The sequence below is a fragment of the Aptenodytes patagonicus genome, chromosome 2 (assembly GCF_965638725.1).
Source record: "Aptenodytes patagonicus chromosome 2, bAptPat1.pri.cur, whole genome shotgun sequence".
Lineage (NCBI taxonomy): Eukaryota > Metazoa > Chordata > Aves > Sphenisciformes > Spheniscidae > Aptenodytes > Aptenodytes patagonicus.
In genome coordinates this window covers 78081433-78101595 of record NC_134950.1, presented here as the reverse complement: position 1 = coordinate 78101595, position 20163 = coordinate 78081433, and the positions used below count along the sequence as shown (strand labels likewise).

Here is a 20163-nt window from a genome sequence, read left to right as displayed (position 1 = left end):
ATACACGTCATCTACACAAAATAACTTGGAAATGCTTATACCCACCCCTTCATCTCTTTCAAACTTTCTGGTTAAGTGATGATTGATTATTTTGATCTATAGTTAAAAACAAAGACACTCTCAAATCATGGTTTCACTTCTTTACGGACAGAACGCTTTCCAAAATTTAAAAATCAATCAGTTGTCAAGCCCTTAGCCAGTGCGAACCCTGAGTTCACTAGTACTTTATCCAGTGTCAGAGTGAAGAATTTAACTTCAGGATCTCACTCTACAAGAACGTGAATTGTTTATTCTTTTTCAAACAGCTTTTAATTTCTTACGGCATTTCTTAATGATAGTTCATAACAAGCCAAATAAAGGGCTAATCATGGAGGTTCACAGGAATATTGCATCTATTCTAATGAGCTAGTTGAAAACATTTAAAGGCAGCATGTTTTAGTTGCTCGTCTAGGTGCAGCAATGTTTCAACATGTGCATTCTTTACCTGAAGTAAGTAGCACAGAGCTTACTGTTGACTCATTTATTGGGAACTTCACAAGCTATGTGATATAACCAAACGCCGTGCAACTGAGGTGACAATCTCCATTTCTGCATTCCCAAAGTGCTGCCATGAACAATCTGATTAGTAAGATAAGGAAGGAGAAAGGATCCCGTAAACGTATCATTTTAGACATGCACACAACATGCAGCTAAGGGTCTACCAGACCAAAAGTTAAGAGGAAAGGTCATGTCATGAGAATAAAAAGATTAAAGAGCAAAAACTGTGAGGAACAATCGTAACTCTTGTTTGTGGAAGAGATTCTTACCATTAGAGTCAGAAAAGCCCAACTATCTTACTAAAGGCCCTATTCATGAATGACTTACACTCCACATAAGTTTGGAAAACTCCATCAAGAGCGATTACCACCATCCTCTATGAAATGAAAATTCCTCAACATGGGTTCCCCAAAGCACAATGGGACAACTGTGTGTTTGCTGGGAAGGAATGAGGGGTGAGGCACGGTGCCCCACAGACAGTGGCAGATCGTAAGGAACAAGAATTTAAATTCCACACAATCACAGAATTTTAATTTCTGAATGGGAATCTCATCTTGTGAAAGACAAACTGCTGCTGACAGTCACCCACTCAGCAAAGGAAGACCACAATCCTCATCAGAGAAAGCTGTTTTGATTTCAGAACAAATATGCCTTTCATCAATAGCTGGCATCAGTAGCTTATCCTCCTTCCCACCTTGTTCTATGAGAAAACACATTTACTGAGGTTAGAGTTAGGAAGACTGAAAATTTTGTTCTTTGAATCTACCGCCAAAGTCCTATTTGCACTGCTTGAGGCATTCTCAGGCAATAAAAAACATCATTGCAAAACTCTGTTCTTACACCACCCAATCACTACAGTATCTACGCACCTTTCAGAATGGCATTAGGCAATAAAATTAGCATCTGTCATACGTGCTGCTTTCTCTCATGAGTACATCTATACACACTTCTCTTGTGTAAATCTATACATGTATCTTTACCTAGATAGAGCGCAGCATAATTATAAAGCTAAACTTGTCCCTCTCCAACACTGATGCTTTAAGTCTAAAATAAGTACCCACTAAGCACTACTCTCTTGCTCTCAGTAAACTGAGGGTAATAAAAGCTCATGTTATGTTTCCATGTACGAGCTTAATCAAATCCTTTTGGCTGGGATATTGTGTTTGTTTAAGAGCAAATGATCAGGCTGATAAAATCAGAGCTGCATTGATTAAAGGGTATTTGATCACCAAGTTAGATCAGGAAAGCATTGCAAAAGAACACTGGTAGAAACTCAAATGAAGCAGAAATATTAATGCAAAGAAGGCCACTACAGATTTTTAATAAAGAAAACATTGTAGGCAAGCTGATGGTATCTAGCAAAAAAAGATTTTAAGTATGGTATGATTTCTGTGCATATGCTGGTAAAAATCAATTAGGGTTAACCCTCAATAAGATTCAGGTTTTCTGTTAGTACAGATCTCTTTAATTTCCTTCTCTCCCCCCAACAAAACTTGTCAATCTGTATCTCCTCAGCACGGGTTTGAAAAATAATGCTTTAGATTTAGCTGGTATCCAACAGCAAACACACCAACATCAGAGTAACTGCTACCTGCAGAATAATTTTGGTAAAGAAAATGTCCTGGAAAAAGATCTTTTGTTAAATTAGCAGCTAATAGAGACATTTCTCTATCCCATGGTTAGGAGACACCCTCCTAACCTTCAAAGGAAGTGTGTCCATGAGATGCCGTAACGTTCAGAGCTTTGCTGCCTTTACAGGATCTACATGGGTGTGCAGGGCAAGCCCACAGAGAACGTAATACATGATCAAAGACTTGGATTGTGTACAAAGATTTAAAGACAGTCGATGGATAAGCACGAAAAAGTAGCATGAAAACATGCTTTCACAAATACACAAGGATGTGGAAAATATCGTATTTCTTTGTCTGATAACTGTTATGCCCCAAGGGGAAAAGCACACAAAGGACTACCCAGAGATGGCAAGGAAGATGTACACATTAGGACGGGAAAGCCTTTAACAATATACAGCTCCTGTAAATGATTTAATTTTCCTAAGGGAGACACCCTGTAGTTTTCAACCTAGACTGATAGATCTATTGACTCTCAAAGGAATTTGTCTCTGGAGAGACAGAAAAAACGTTAGTACAGAAAAACAAACATGGAGAATTAATAGAAGACAACAGATTTTTGCTTCCAGCTGCACAAAGTCACATAGTTTGATGGTTGTTTTTAAATGCTTCCATACAATGGCCAGGTGTCATCCACAAAACTGTCTCCAAACAAGTGCTTCGTTTATATTAATTAGTTACACTGCATTGGGCATTTTAAAAGACAACAGGCTGGAAAAAAGGGAAAAAACAGACATGCATGTCTAGAGAGCAGAGAGGAAAGTCTGGAAAAGCTAACCCTGAGAGTAACCATCAAAAGAGTGGAAATGCAAATACATGTATTTTCAAACATACGTTTAGGTACCAGCTCTGTTGGTGCCGTAACATCTGCTTCTCTGTAACAGACTGTTGGATCCACAATGTCTCTGTCAGGAGGAGGGTAAGGTGGGGGTGGGGGTATCACTAACTGGGGTGGACCACGAGTGGTGCCTCTAGGAGGCTTTTGTGGCACCTGCCGTCCATCACCTACAGGGGGATCAATTGACTAGTTACTTCATTGTCAAGATAATGATCGCTCTGTTTATTGTTATTTTTGAAACACACATTGATTTTCCCTTACCCACATCCAAAGTCCCTCTGGATCTAAGTCTGCTCTTATTTACCCCAAAATAATTAAGGGAGAAAGGAAAAGCTAGGTCTCTCTTAAACCAACAGCAATGGGACCAGAATTGGGCCCAGCACATATGCGTACATCACAGCTAACAGTTAAAATCACCAGTTTTGGCAGACATAAGGAAGGAGAAAAAAAAGGTTTAATAAAAAAAAAATGGAAAAAAGCTATGTAAGGAAATGTGAAAAATGTGTTTTATTTTTATCTTCTTAAGTGTCAAACTGCCTAAATTTGTTGACCTCTAGGATACTTTATGTGACTATTTTCCTGACTCTCTGAGAGAAAGGAAAATGCCTCAGGTCAGTATTTTGAAGTAGGTATTTTCTTTTTCTGAGTAGGTTTTTTATTATTTTGACATTGTGGAGAAGCAGATGATTAAGTTCTTTTTTGCAAAACAGTGTTTTAAGCTATCAAAGGAAATGCTCGTAACTTTGGCTGGCGGCTTATTTCAATACTATGTGCAATAACTAAATAAATACATGCACCTTTGCACTATACTCTATTAACCACTTGCAATGTTAAAAAGCTGCTGCCAGTTTGTAGTGTACAGACCTAGAGCTAATTGCAATTTGGAAAGTCCTTACAGGCTGAAAGTGCGCTGAGGAACCATGACTACCTGCTCATTCTGCTCTCATACCCTGCCTTAAGCATCTGCTGTAGTCATTGCTGAAGACAGATGCTGGCAGAGACAGACCTCTGGTCTGATCCATTCTGACCATTCCTATACTCTTAGGCTCATGCTCTGGTGCTGCTGAGAAGGGAAGCAGCACCGAGAGGGAGGAAAAAAGATTATGATGTTCTACTTAGGAGTCACCAGCTTCCAGAGATTCAAGACACAATTTAATGCTGGCAAATGTGCAGACCCTTTTTTACTGCTTTGAGAAAACTGGGCACAATACTTTGGGGTCAGAATAAGTGATTCAGTATTGAATACTGAAATGAATTTGTCAGTTTGAGAATATTTTTGATAGGTTCATGTGGCTAACGGGAGATGCATAGGTAGCTTTAATCCTTTTCCATTGTGCAGCTGCCTATTTCTTGCAGCACATTTTTCCCCTCACTACAGTCTTGCTTTTTTCACAGCTTTTCTCTCTTGCTTTCAGAGCCATCTGTGCTTTCTCATCGTTTTCTTGCAAGGGCCCCGAAGAGAGGCTGTTTTACCAACCTTCCCTTGCTGTAACATTTTTTCTTGTTAATGAACGCATTCATTCAAGAAAGTAGCAGAAAATGAAAAGCACTGAAGACAGGGCTACTGTGGGACGAGTTCTTTGCCGGTGTAAATTAATAAGGCTCCATTAAAGTAAACGATACTACTGAATCCTACATCAGCAGAGTCTGGCCAGCAAGCACTTATGTACACAGTACTGAACGGACTAGAAGTGGCTCTGCTGTGCTTTATTTCATCTGTAACGTTCCAAGCACTGATACAAAATAAAATAAACACTTATAAAAGGTTAAAGCACCAAATGTCATCAATAAGTGACCAGCAGTAGGGCAAAGCACGAGGAGCAACAGACTGTGACATCTGCAATGGTTAAAAGTAAGCCCATTTGCTGAAAACTCCTGTGTTATATGGCACAGCGATAACGTTCCCCTTAGAGGGTTTAAATAAGAGATGTCAATGGAGTCAAACATGTCACAAGATAATGGACTCCTGCTGCTACATAAATGCTGAGGCATTAAATGTGAAGCATTTACTGAAAATAAATGTTGGAACAAAGCCAAGAGATTTCTTTCTAAACTGTGAGGCATTTGTAATGTAAGCAATTATGTATGACAGGATGTCATATCTGTATGTCTTAGGCACTTTATGAAACATGAGGTCAAAGGCACGAACTGAAGTGCACTGAGTGCATTACAGCACTTGAAGAATGATTCTCTTAATGTACTGAAAAACGAGTTCCAATATGTGGGGTTATTATCTCATATCTTTACCCATCATAAAATCACTTTGTTTGCTAAAAGCCTAATCTGGGGGTCCTCACTCAGGCAAAGCTCCCACCGATCTGAGTAAGCCAGCAGTCAGATAACGACAGAGGTCTGGGAGAACATTTTTCAGTCTTCCTGTATGAGAGTAAATGTGGTGTCACACACAGCCGAAGACTAGAGTTTCTTTTGTTGTCTCCAGCTATGTACGGCATTCCTCTGAGAGCACCCGTTCTTTGCTTCTACTAAAGACTCAGCAGAGACTGATTTATAATAAAACTGAGGACCAAATTCAAAAGAAAAACTTCACTGAATATGGTCAGTTGATGTCAAACTGTTGGAGGACCACAGGAAAAGAAAATGTCTTCAGGCTTCAGGAACATGAGGAGATACTGAACCAGCCTGACTATACTTCAGTTCCAGCAGAACCCCATGGCTTCAGATGCATTCAGTATTGCCTGGCCTGTCTCCATTTACCAGCATTTCCATTTTCTATTTCCGTATTTCTGTTTACTAGCAAAACCACCATGACCTTAAAGACGCAGGATAGGCCCAGGGCTAGTGCTTTTGGATATCCAGCTCGTATCAAATATTCAGATCATCTGATGAGTGTTATCTACCTTTTACTACCCTGTGGTACTCTGAATGGTGGCATTAAAAAAAGAGGTAATATATAAACACTTATTTCCAGACTTTCATTCTGCAGAGAAATGCGTTTTTCTCCCCAAGTTACAGAAGTTCCCAAACTCACAGCATAACGGAATTAAGGAAACTTCAAACAGTGAGCATTGAAAGCACGTGCACGGGATTACACAGGAAAAAAGAACAGCTCTCACCCATTGTGCTCTTCCTCTTGTCTTCCCTCTCTTCTGTCCTGTTTGGCATGGCAGGAGTGGGTGGAGCAGATGCAGCTGGTGGAAGAGGGGCACGCCTCTTCTTTTTCTGTAAATCGTTTAGGGATGCTCCTTGTGAAATCTAGCAAAGTTGAAAAATAGGCACAGTAAAGGATATGTTTTGTCGGTGTTGTAAATTGTCAGTAACAAAAAAAAATGTGATTGTCATATGACCTAATTTCTCAGTACAGAATATTTATAATGAGTATTTATAGTGACAACAGGAGATTAAAAAGACAGATCAGAAGAGGTATAGTAATACTGCACTCAGAGAAATAAAGGGACAAGAACTGCAGATCAATGTCACAGCAGAAATACCAGTCTGGTAGACATTTGATGTTTTTGGTAAAAGGGAACTAGAGAGCCCAACACTCAGCAATGCACAGTATGACACTACGTGTGTTGTTAAGCTTGAGCCATAGCATGATCTTGTTTTTCCATTGATTTCTTCAGACCTTAAATTATGGTTAAATACTCCAATCGGTATGTGTAGGGAATAAACTCTCTCTCTTTTCTTTGATTGTCCTCTCAAATTCTTGTTTAAGGACTTCTGAGGGAAGGATCAGAATTGAAAGTTTGCTTGCATGATGATATGAGATCATACTGTACTCTATTTATGTCTACTGGACTTCACAGATGTACTTTTGAAGATCTGTAACACCTCGGCTTCCAATAATTGCAACATGCCGGTTGGCAAGCCAAGACTTCATTACTGTTTACACTGCTTTTAAAAATACAAAAAAATTTATTACAAGTGACTTGGGTTTCACTGGGTTGCATAATATTTTCTGTAGCTTGTTGGAACTTAGCTATATTTCCTTTTTCCGGAAAAATAATAATAATAAAACCAAAACCATGTAGGAAAATCTGTTGAATTTTTATATTTGAAAGGTACTGACAACACTAGACAGAACCAGGCTTAGCTGAGGCAGAGGGTAATGGGAGCTGCCCACACATGGCATCCTCAGTCTTCACATGCATCACTTCACTGCTCTGTCTGTCCTGATACTCCCCATAGCTGAAGATATCGAATATACAGAACGGCCTGGTGGTTTTCTAGTATTTCAAAGGCCTAAACAATAATAATAATCTTTCCTTTAATCCAGAGGATTAACAAACCCTTAAAATACATTTGTTGTGGGAGATTTCATTAAACCAATAGTAGCTTCATACTGCTCAAAGCAGAGTTCAGAGGAAAGGCACTCATTTAGATGCGTCCTTTGCTACGCTGAGTGAAAACTCTGAGAATAAATGAGTTTTACAAAGAGTAGGACATGAATAGAACCTCCCTTTTAAAAAGCGCTCAGGAGGGTCTTAGGTTATAAAACACAAACATTCAGTTCCCACCTTTCAGAAGAATGCTTTAACCGCTGTGCCACATAACATTTGGACACTCTCCACCCATTCTTGGTGAACCTGCATCCTGCCTATGGAGAAACTTGGCAGTAACTGCGCTGGACATAGAGCACGTTAATCAGGATGAGCTGCAGCTTTGTGGCAAACAGTCTCTATAAGACAGAGGGGATGGAGGGTGGGAAATAAAGGTGCCCTGGTCTTGCTTCCTACTACTATGGATTATTTCTGCATTTTACATTAAAGGTTCACTGGATACAGCGCATGACTAAAGCCAGTGAGGCTGATCGAGATAAAGTTAGGCATAGTAAACGGGCAAGCATGTTAATGGTAATTAGTGATTTTGCAGACTTCAATTTTGGTCACCAAACTTCAGGGAATTTGAAAAATTACACTTATACCCAGAAAAGAGCACCAGGCCAAACGTTCAGGAATGGATAAACCACAATTTTAGAGCTCCTTTGCAAAACTTTTGCCCGAAGTTATGGTGTTGCTCCATATTAAGATGGAGCCGCTCTCCTGATGAAGAAACTGCCTGCCAGTGGTTAGGAACTGACTGCAATTGGCTGAAGTTGAATCCCACCCCTCAACCCCCCTAATTCTTATAGAACCAGAATGCCCAATATTGAGCTGAACACGGGAAACCCTGTTCAGTGAAACAGACTCATCAGGCTTTGGTTTACAGAGGAGGAATTACATGGAGGACAGCTAACTAATGCTGCATTCTTCTCCATGTCTATTTGGGGCAACTGGCAAATAGGCACTTGGAAAAACCCCCCACATTCTTCTGCACTGCATTTTAAATAACTAAAGACGTGTGAGCATTTAATACTGTATCTTGATTCTTCAGGACACTACCTTACAAAAAAAAAAAAAAAAAATTGAAGTAGGGACTTCGATTAATCCGACTACAAAGTCTCCAAAATTCAGTAGCTACGGAGAACTTGAATCATCTGGGAGACAGGCAGCATCTGAATTTCCCCAACATTTCACAAGCGCAAGCCATGACTTTTGTGGTTATTTAATGGCATTTTGCAGCTTCCACATTCACTCCTGTCTCTCCAGACAGAAAAGTCATTTTACTTGAGGACAAAAAATAGGTGGACTGGTGGTTTAGAAGGTAAGTCTAGGAAATCTTGACAATCAAGGCAGAAAGTAAGGAAACCTGTGTTGCCACTTGAAATTAGAGATCACCAATCACCCTTCCCCAAGTACCCGATGAGTGAAGGATGTTAGTTTGGTATAGTCGAATTCCTCAAAGATACATTACTGCTTTTACTAAGAGGAGCTTAGCTTATCTTTTTCAGCTCTATGAATTCTCATGTAGTTGAATCTTCTGAGGAACATTAGATAGATGTATGGATGAACACGCTGCTACAGCTAAAGAAAAAGCTAGCAAATAGCTAGTGCACAACTGCAATAATGCAAGTTTGGTCAAATACACACATAAAAATGCTTTTATTACACTGTCAGCTAAGTGCAGTATACTTCACAAACACCATAAAGAAGATGAAAAGCTTGTTTAAAGCCAGCCACACTACAATGTATATAAGAAGTGTCTAGTTCAAGAACAAGTCATAAAAATTGTTAAAAGTAGTTCTTTAATGCCAACCTCAGTAAACCTATAAGGCTAAACATAAATGGAAAAAACACAAAGAACACTGTTTCTTTCTTGCAATTATATATACCAAAACAATAGAACTTGAAAATAATTTGTTATGGCTGGCTGCTTCTTTTATAAAGAAATCAAGCCTTAAACATTATCTAAAGTAATTTCCCATCCAAACTTTGTTACAGGAGCCCCCCTCTGAGCATAACAGAATTATTTCCTAGTCTTAGCACTTGTGCTTCACCTACATAGCATTTTTAACTAGAAGAAATTATTAGGTCAGCTTCTGTTATGCAACAAATACATAATTTTTAAAGATGTTAATAACTGTTCTCTGACTATAATCAATACCATCAACTGAGCTACAGATGAATAAATTGGGCCAAAAGGACCTAAGTCTGACAAACAGTGTCACTTCTGTTCCCGTATTGATGAGACCACGTAAGATGCAAAAAACAATTTTCCATTAAATTCATGTCATGGCTCACATGCTGTTTGAAAAATACTTCCAATATTGCAGAGAAAATATCTGAGGAATGTGCTGAATGTGTTTTCTTTCTGTGAAAGTTCAACATCTTTATTAAAATTTGAGGGCTTTAGATAAGATTTCAGAGTATGTTTAGAGCATAACATCATCATCATGGGGAGGTTATGTGTCAAAATTGCGTGGAAAAGAATCCTACAAGGCTAATGCTTGAAATTTTCAATGAGTAGCATTTGACAGTCACCTTACTTGCAAAAGGTCTGTGGATACTGTAAGAGTGGATGTGTAAATTGAGTTTGAGTTTCCTCATGCATGAGTCCAGTATTTTCTTTGGGTTAGGTTGCACTGAATATGAATTCATGGAAAATATTAATGGAGGCCCAAGGAAACAAAAGCCACCACCACCAAAAATTCATCAAGCATTCAAAGACAAGAAGGTTCTCAGATAAACTTCCAATGTGAGCTCCACTCCTTTGCCTTGCCTGTCCTCTACTTACAGGTCAGACGCTGGTTTTGTATTTATCAACCCTTCCCTATTAATCTTGGTAACAGAAATGTGTATCTATGGAAGTACTTGCTAAGTCATCTGGCAAATGCCACCTTTCTTTTATTCACAGACCAAACTAGGCCTAAATTTACTGCAGGTTTACTGCTCCCGAAACTGAGCCTCCTTCTGTAAGCCAGAAACTATACTGTTAATTTGTGCTCCTCTGTCCCTCCAGTATCTACCAACATTCGCAACCCACTTGATGACACTGACTACGTATCTCAGTTGTCTGAATCACTACTTTGACCAAGAAGGAAATCTCACTCTACTGTCTCCAAAAACAGATTAAAGACTCTACAAGAGCATACTCAGAGAGCCACACATACCCATGTCTGTTCTGTTAAGGACAGCCCACACACACTTGCCATAGATGGTAGAGAAAAAGGGACTGGGCTTAATGCAACCTTGGAAAGTGCACATAGTGCATCTTTGTTAAATAACAAAATACTGTAATGTTGCAATTACTGCAGCTTTATCTTGACTAGTAAAGAACCTAGCAACTACCAAGGTGTTCCAAAATGGTGATACAGCCAGGTAAAAATTCTTAAGCTAACACTAGAAGCCCAGCTGGATTTTGTGGGCTTGAGGGAAAAATACCATGTAACTTCTAAACTGGATGCTGAAGGCCACTTTGGTGCCTTCTGGGAACTACTGCCTTTCAAGCAACAAGTTTTGCCCATTTATTGAATAGCTGAGCGGGACTTGATACTCTTCAAGGACTACTGTGTTGGGACACAGAGACCAGGAGAACGAGCCATATTTTCTTCCTTCTCCCAAGATGGATGTCTGGGGAGAAGAGTGGACATACGAGAGACACATACTTTCTGCATGACTGAGAAAGAGCTTGGAAAAAAGCTGAGTGATCTCAGCTCAGAAGCACAACCAAGAACACAAATAGGGAAGAACAACTTAAAAATTGCCATGGAAAGACTTTCTTGGACTTGCACACTAAAAGCAAACAGCACCTTCTTGAGTTACCTGGAACAGGTTTTCCCTGAATAACTGCAGGTATCTGTGTTGTAGTTGGCTTCCACACCTACTGGAGAAAGTCTGGACGATTGGTAGACAGATCTAAACAGCTCTAACTGTGCCTTAACAGAAAACCCCTCACTGGATCTAGTCAATAAGTGATTGAGATGTTAAAAAAAAAGTGCATAGTTTGTGTTTCAAAAGCCAAACCACTCTTCCCAATATTTTCATAAACATTACAAGAAACATTTGTCTTACGGCAACAGATTTTTCCTTTTACTCTCACTGCTATCATTTTGCCATAGAAAAGGAAAAATGGAAACTTGAAAACCTAACAATTTTCCAGGTTTGCTATTTAACAAAATCCTCCTTAAAGCAATTTTCTTTCTGCTCAAACATCGTAGCTACAGGTGATATGCATATTCTATTAGCAATAGGATTATGTCTGGAATAACGATTGGTTTTAAGGCTTGTCCCATGGTGGTTTAGCATATATAAATAAAAAATTGTATAGCATATGATATAAACTGTGTGAAGAAAGCTCATATACTCTCTTGCTTCTTTCTCCTTTTTATGAAACATTACACATCAGGATCTTTTATTGTTTTATAGAATGCTTGTACTGTTGCAACTCTGACCTAATTTGTATACAAAATGTCTTGGTTGGCGAAACAGTGAGTGATTGTAGAAATTATTTTTGGAAGTAAATAAAAAGGACTGGAAAAAGAACACATGGATCCAATCACTGGAATGCCCTGACTACAAACTAGTTTCCATCATCCAACACTGACTAGACACACACTCTTGATTTAAGCAAGCCAGATTCTGATACACCTGCTGGTGATGATATCGTGTGGGCTCAGAATGCCTATCGCATTACAAGATTGTTTAAATATGATCCACAGAAAAATTCAGAGCTAACTTGTAACTGAACAAACAACAGTATCACCCCAAACTATGTGTGGGACCATCCCAACCCTTGTCCCTTCACAAAGAATTTTAAGAAACTTTGAAATAGTAAGAAGCTCTAGAAGTAAAAAGAAAAGACACACATTTTATTAATCAGTTTTAAACTCTTGATATAACCGTAACTGCACTGATGCTTCTATGGCATTGCGTGAAAGACAAGTGGTAGCTTGGTATGTAAGTAAGATTTATGGTTTGAGAGTTTTTAAAAATATTTTGCTATGATTTTGTACATAATTTAAAGCAGTTGAGAAGAAAATATTTTGACCCAAGAGGGGCCATTCTAGGAAAAGCAGAGAGATAAATCTTTCAGCTGCAGAACAGAGACATAAATCTGGCCACCAAACTTGATGATATAAAAGCTATTCTATCCAGCTGATTCTGCATTTTCACAGGGCAACAGATGCTTCAACATGCCTAGCACTAGAAACCGCAAGAAGTCCCAACTGAACATTAATGTGTCTTAAACAACATTTACTCACATGTCTAATATTCCCTGGACAGGTCATACATCATTAGGCTTTTCACTGGCATACACTGACAAAGGAAAACTCAGGGAGCTCTCAAAGAAACTGGGCGTATGAGCAATTCATGAGGCTGACCACTGTAAGTTACATTGTATTAAATTGTCTATTCAGCACTGAACTTCTCTGCCTTGTTTCCTTATTGGGTAGTCCCCCATTTCATTTGATTAAAAGCTGAATGTTTAATCCACAAGTACGTTACCAACAGCATTCAAAGACAGCAGTCTGATGTTTCCCAAAAACATGTCCTCATGTTGCAGAATGCATTTGTGTGGGTTATTTAAAATGCTTACTAGTATCCCATGCAATGCAACAACTTACTACAAAAACAACATACACAGAGATACTAAAAAATCTGGCACATGGAAACAGTTTTAAAGAGGGTATTATTTGAAAAACTTGTCATTTTGATAAAATGCATAGAAATAACTACACTTTAGAAATTAGCAAGCAGTTTCTCTGGATCGGTCATTTTAGTTCTGTACATCTTGATTTTTCAGTGTTGGATCTCACAAACCTGGCAATAAAATGAATAATAATAAACTTAAAGGGAGTTTTTAAAACAAGCCATATGAAGTTGAGAAATGCATGCTGTGACAGCAAGACTGACATTCGGACTGACTAGACCCAATAGCTCGTGTTACTCTGGACACGGCACTCTCACATGGAATGAGTTTAGATGAGAGATTTCCAAGCTACTGCCAACATGAGTTCCAAGTCCACAATATAACACCAACTAACTCTTCAAGCAGGACAACCATGTTTGTGTCATGACGCTACGCCGCTCCGTATCATGGTGTTTCCTCCTGACTTTGAAGCTCTGCACCGTGCTTCCTTGTACTGTGTTTGGCCCACGTGATGGTCGCACCCCAGCCATACTCGTGGCCTCAGCTTCTGAGCTGCTTTGCTGCTGGAAGTGTTCAGGCGCTGTGTTAAGTGGGAAGTCTGGCTTACGACTAGGGTGCAAACTGCATTGCTCTTCTGAAAACACCCTTAATATTTTGGTGAAATGCCACAAAATATTGTATCATTTTGCCTACTTTTATGCTGCTTAATTTCAAATTAATCTTTTCTCATTTATAATTCTGGTGTTAAACAGGGTTTTGTAACGAAATTTAGTATTCTTTATCAAAAATAAAGCTGTGACTACAAAACCATCTCAATCTTAACAACAGACAAAAAGCTTAGCATTACTGGATTTTACAGAAATTGCTATGCTCTTGTGCTATTTTATTCATAAAATGAAGAAGACAAAAGCCAAGGATGTCCTTGAATACTCAGCTGACTGGCGACAGAAAGCTGAATCAGTTGACACAAGAAAGCCACTACAAGGTGAAGGGGCAAGCTCATTTTTCCATCTGTTTTTATTGAACACGCCCTTTGTGAAATGTCATGGTCAAGGGCAGTTAAAAATTAATGTCATTCTAATCTTCTTTAAACACTTCAACTTGTTCAGTTAAATGTGTCAGACAGGAAACTATCCATAAACAACTTTGAGATGTTAAATTACTAAGATAGCTGTGATTTCCTTCTTTTGCAAAATCTCATTACTAGCTGCAGTATTATTTCCACTCAAGGAAGTCACGCTACAACACCAAATATTTTCACATGCATTGAAACATGTAGACTACACAAGTCTGCGGATGTTGGCTTTGGCAAAGAAATGAACTTCCTCTGTTTCTCTGAATACAATGTAATCCTCCTCATTTATGTCTTCATTTAGGGGGGGAAAAAACAACAAAAAACCCTCAAACATTTAAAAATCACATTTTAAAACCACCACAAACTGATTTTCTACTGATTCCTTTCTCCTCTAGAGAAGTTAAACAAAAAAGGCAAAAAAACACCTCCAAATTTTCATTTAGTATTTGTGCTTATCTTTTCAGTTAGAGCAATACAATTAATAGAACAAATGAACATTGTAAGAGTTTAGAATACATAGTAGAACTGCAGCTCCGTATTTCTTCTGACAACTTTGTTAACGAGTTTGACATGATCAATGTCATCTCCTTGAGTCATTGCCTTTGGGAAAGGCACTGGCATAAGGATTTTACACATCATCTTTTCTTCCTCAGTCTCACATCCAGGATTACAGGCTGGCTGACTGGTTGGTCTGCTTGTCTGTCCTTAAAAATCTGAGAGATGTTATGCGCCAGCTGAAGATCTGCAAAATTGATTTTGCAACTTTGTCCAATTTTGTGCCAAAAGGATGGGCTGTAGCTTAAAATCTGTTAGGGCTAGAAAGTGGAAGGCAATCACACAAACGTTTGACCAGGAACAAGGAGAACCATATCCTTTCTACTGCCACTAAGCGACATACCTCCCTGGAGCTTCCGTTTCTCGCTACACTTAAAATGTTCTTCTGTAGAGATAGCCAAGTTGAATTTCTAGTGCTTAGTGCTAAGTCCTAGGCAATCATCTCAGAAGTCTTCTCAATTTAGAGAAAAACATACCTGACATTTCCAGTGTTCAACCCCCTCATATCAGCCCTCTCCATCTGCAGGCACACAGAATGCCTGGGAAACCTGGTTTGGGCGATACGTCAAGTGATAGTTTCCAATTCCTTTCCAATTTCATAGAAAGGTTTTGGTAAGAAGGGATTTTTAAAGGTCATCTAGACTGTGCCATCCCTTCCCACTGCCCCTTGCAAATTTCCACTCAAGTCTAGTTCCTTCCAGCACTTACGAAGGGCAGCCAGAAGCCCCTACTTCCACAATCTTCAGAAACCAAGAAGAGGGGGGAATAGCAAAGTGGTACCACGGTGTCAATTAGATGTATTACTAGTGACTGTAGCGTAACATGGCTCTACATCAAGCTACCCCTCACAAGTACAAGATTTTTATCACCCAAAATTACAAATAGACTCTGCTGCAAAGATCTGTTAGAGAAACCCACCGTGGGGGTGGGTTGCTCTCCGTGCCTGGAAGTGTCAGCAACATAGAGCTGAGCAGGACTCAGGGGTAGTCTGTTGAGCTATTATATTCTGATTAAGATGAGCACACTGCAAACAACATGAGGTGCCTGTTTCTCTCAGTGACCTGCACCATCCATCCTCTAAAGAGGTGAAAAACTGAAGTGGTATGCACTCAGAGGAACTGGATTTGCATTCCCCTCTCCCCACTTCTATTACTTTTGGGATATGACTGTGAATATAACTCAAACGAAAAATAGCTTGAAGTAGCAGAGAACAGTTTTTACTAGATTATACCTGTGATGTTTTTCCTTGCTTTCTTATTTGGCTAAACAATGACCAGAATGCAACACTATTCAGGCATTAAATTAAACCTGGTTTACACAGCACACATTTACTTAGTTCATTTTTCTATTACGTAATTTTTTGCCTTTTTAATTTAGGATCTAAGAAAGGTGGAGTTACAAGCAAAATCTGAAAAGCGACACAAACCTAGTTTCTAAATTAAGCACAGTGTTAGGGTCATTTTTCATTGCTTACTGAATGCCAGTTCTTCAGAAGCCTCGCTGCTTAAAATTATCTTTGTCTATTAACTTCCCCTAAATACCTTGCCCAACAAAGCCTAATAATTGCTTGACACATACTTTCTCTTTAATGAGAGTTAAAGCTTACGATGACATCAGCCTGTCCCATTTGTCTGTGACTTGCAAGCCAGATGAAGTTTACTTACTAAATGTTGCAACCCTGCCAAAATTCAGGGCTGCATAGAACAGTATGTTCGGGCCCTGATGTCTTGCCAGTTTTCAATGAAGTGCTTGACAGAGACCACATGTGGAGGTCAAGTGATACTATCATGATCTCACCGGATGGTAAGTTGTGGTATTATTCCCAAGGCAGGTAGTATAGTCTGTTCAGAAACAGCTGGCAGGTGATCCATGAACTCACAGCCAGAAGCAACTGGATTATTGCAAAAGATCAAGAACGTTATTGATGTTGGTGAAAGGACTATTCCAAGAATTTTTCTTGCACGTAATTCAAGGACTCAATTATCAAGATGTATGTTTTCTTGCAAAAAAATAAAAGGATCTATTTTACTAACTGCTATCTTAAATCAGAAGCCCTCCTGTCAAACAAATCTTGTATTCTTGCATGATTATTATGTGATGTACGTTAAATGGTAAACTAAAGACACTGCAAGCTCACCTTGCTTGGGTTCTTTTAACATGTTAAGGATCACCAGGTCACTCTGACTTTGATGTCAATTCAGAGATTGTACCTACACAGGTTAGAGGGCAGGACTGGACTACTTTGCAGAGAACAACAGGAAAGCAGGCCATACAGAAATCTTGCAAAATTTTGTAGATTACATTCTCCCACCCCTCTACAGTAACAGCCTATCCAAGTCAAAATGTGAAACACTCAGCACTTCACACAGTCCAGCCTTCAGCTAAAGCAGGTAAGCAATTTAAATCACTATTGAACTGACATTGCTACTATTTCCTGGACAAAGTTGCGAAACATAACTATTCCTAAAAATGCAATAAAGCCACACTGTGGACTCCTTTTATGCAGCAGCAGCTTTCTTCCTCAAGCTAAACAAGCAATATTCTCCTTTCAGAAAAAGACATAATTTTAAAGCAGACTTTAAAATTTCAAGTTCCTCTGGTGCAAAACCTATCAATTGACCATGAACTTTATCTGAGTAAAGACAGATTCTCAAAGGGCCAGGGTAAAAGCAGTCTTACTTCCCCTTGCACTTCTGAGAGGCTGCACCTTCTGGCTAACATCAAAACCTCCACTGAAATTCCACACTAACATCCTTGTTCATACTGGCCAAACTTCAGAAAAAAAATGTAATCAACTGCATTTAATCACTTTGTGACTGAGAAAGCTAAGATTCCTTTTAATTAATTAATCACACTGGGACACCTTACTCTATTTAAAATTATGGGACAAAAGAGTCAGAAAATAAGTATAATAATTACAAATTTAAAAAAAAAGGGGGGAGGGAGACAAAAATTCTTGGAAAATTAGTTGGTTGCCTAAAAAAAAAGTTGCTGAAAGATATTAAAATGCTTTCTGAAATTTTGTTTTTAAAATGGGACACACGCTGCTAGTAAATAAATGTGCAGCAACACAAAGTTGAGCATTAGGAGCTCTAAAGAGGATGGGTGGCAATTTGGACTGAAACTATGGAATTTCTTTAGATGTACAGAGAAAAAATTCTGTAATATTATATTAAAATCTAACATACCCTTAACTGATACTCTTTGAAGATATTGAGAAAGTAGTCACTACAGTGCATATATCATCTAGCTGTAGCCTTTGATAACTATTTTAAAAGAATTAATGTGTTTGATTAAGTGTGCACGTACCAGAATTAATTTTTAGAGCTGTTTTTCTCATAGAAAGAGGTACAAATTACTCCCTTTCACTAGCAGCTTTTTTTGAGTCTTCCTAAATTTGATGCTTTGCATGACAGCAAGATAAGCCTTCAGCCATCATTGCGCTTTTCTCTCTTTTCTTTTAATTTGGGCTTGCATTATTTATCCAAACTAGAGTGTACTTGTCTAGCTAAATTAAGCATCCAGCCTGCACAGCAAACATTATCTGATGTTCTGTCGGCTGGTTTCATGTTTGCCATCTGAGCATTGTTTTGTCAGACATGAAGAGAACAAGTCTGCATACTTCTCATTCAGCTAACTGAATGTCATGTTTAAAGCTCTTTAGGGAAAAATGAACAAATCACCTTCAAATTGGAAATTAATTGTTCTGTGTTCTCATTTCTTAGTCATTTATTGCAGTGTAGGGCTTTTTAAGGACCACAGACCGCTCTTACTACTCACTCTTGTTTCTACTAATTGGTTCTGGTACATCTTGATAATGGACTATGCAATAGGATAGCACTAGCCAGGTTCAGCTCCAGTGGAAATATTAAATAGATAAAACTTTTCAGGTTTATGACCCGTTACAAAAGACCATTGTTTCTGTAAAACTAAATTTAGTATGTCATCACAGAATTTCATGTCTGTGAAGGGCAACAGTTTGTACATGGCTTTTTCAACACAGGGCAATTAACTGAAAGTCGTTAAGAAAAGGTCCACCCTTACACACTCTTCTCAAAGAAATATTGCCCGAGCCTTTGGGCAAAACTGGATAGAACCAGGAAAGCAGTAAGAGATCGATTTGAGTTGCTATCTCCTGAAAGGTAGAAATATCACCATTTGCTAAGCAAAACAATAGCCCCATCACTGCACAAGACAGACGTGCCCCAATAATTCCTTCCTTAAAAGACTTGCAATCTAGAAAATATTTGGCATGGACCTGGATGCCAAATCAGATCATCTGATACTGATTTAAAATGGAATGGGATCATTCCATTTCTTTGGTCCATGAAAGCAGGTCTTTCATGCTGCTTCTTCTTTGGTCAGTGAAAGGCTGTGCTGGTTTTGGCTGGGATAGAGTTAATTTTCTTCATAGCAGAAGGTGCTTAGTTGCTGGCGGGGGTTAAACCATGACAAGTCCTTTTTCGTGCCCAACGTGGGGGTCGAATGCACAACAAAGGCACATGTCCCAGTAGAGTGCACTGGACATCACCCATACAGCTCCCAGCTACCTGTAATTTGAGCTGCATACCTGCATCTCAATATTTTGAGATGCAGCCCAGGGGGGCTGCAAATACGACCCTCAGAGTCCTGTAGGGCTCTTTGATACTGCAGTTACAGTACTAAGTTGCAACATGTATACCAGGCAATTTGCTTTAGGGTTCATACTGGAAAATTCTTATTGCTCATATGATTTACTGGCAAAACTTATGGCCTCATTCTGCGAGTGCAAAGTTTTGCACTTATGAGCACAAAACAAGAGAGCAATAATTGGGAATAGCAATCAAAGACAGCTGTTTCTGTTTTTAACGAGAGACATGTTGCCTGGTTATCAAATTACCAGTGATAAGACGACCTAGTGAAGTCATTGAGAATGCTGCCAGTGACTTTCCTGGAGTGGTATCAGATCATACGAGACAAATACTTAGGTACGAATCTCTTCAGTATTCTCTGAAAATAGCTGTACTGGATTAGATCAAGGGTTCTGCTCAGGCTTCTGTATCAGAAGCACCTAGAGGACAGCAGAAGAAAAGGGAAGGTATGTTCAATATTGTCTTCTCCCTAATACTTTTGCAGCCACCAACCATCTTCATGCCAGGGACTTCCTGGTGTGGTTTATATTTAAAAATTCGCAACAGATTTGTTATTCTTGCAGCATTTGTTCAGTCTCCTCTTGAGCCCATGTAAACTTTTAGCACCCATATCAACCCTTGGCACGGAGTTCCACAGATCTACTGCTTGCGTGAAGAACCACACTCTTTGGTTTTGTGGTTTGCCTGCTTCCTACTAGCTTCAGATGCTCTTGTAATGGCTGGTTGAACAGTCAAATCCCTATCCATAGTCTTCATGCCACTTCTTCAAGATGAAGAATCATGGTTTACTTAAGTTGTACAGTTGTCCCTGGATTAAGCTACCTCACACCTTTGATCACCCTTGATGCCCTTCCATGAGTCTCTTCCCATTTTGTAACACCCTTCTGAAACAAAGGGAATGCTACTGCAGTATTTAAGATGGCGTAATAAAGCTCACAGTACAGTGGTGTAATAAAGTTCTCTTTCTCT

The 20163-nt window shown here is 39.0% G+C and overlaps 1 protein-coding gene across 14 annotated transcripts in view; it reads right to left on the bottom strand.

The window, feature by feature from the left end:
• Positions 1-20163, bottom strand: part of COBL (cordon-bleu WH2 repeat protein) — a 162396-nt gene that overhangs the window by 47776 nt on the left and 94457 nt on the right. For 11 of the 14 annotated variants that reach the window (XM_076330261.1, XM_076330270.1, XM_076330263.1 and 8 more), the window contains 2 exons: positions 6078-6216; positions 3000-3170 (listed from right to left, as the gene is read on the bottom strand). In XM_076330261.1, coding sequence (XP_076186376.1) covers positions 3000-3170; positions 6078-6216 — 310 coding nt within the window. The remainder of the gene's footprint in view (positions 1-2999; positions 3171-6077; positions 6217-20163) is intronic. The other 3 variants (XM_076330269.1, XM_076330273.1, XM_076330275.1) reach the window with 1 other exon arrangement.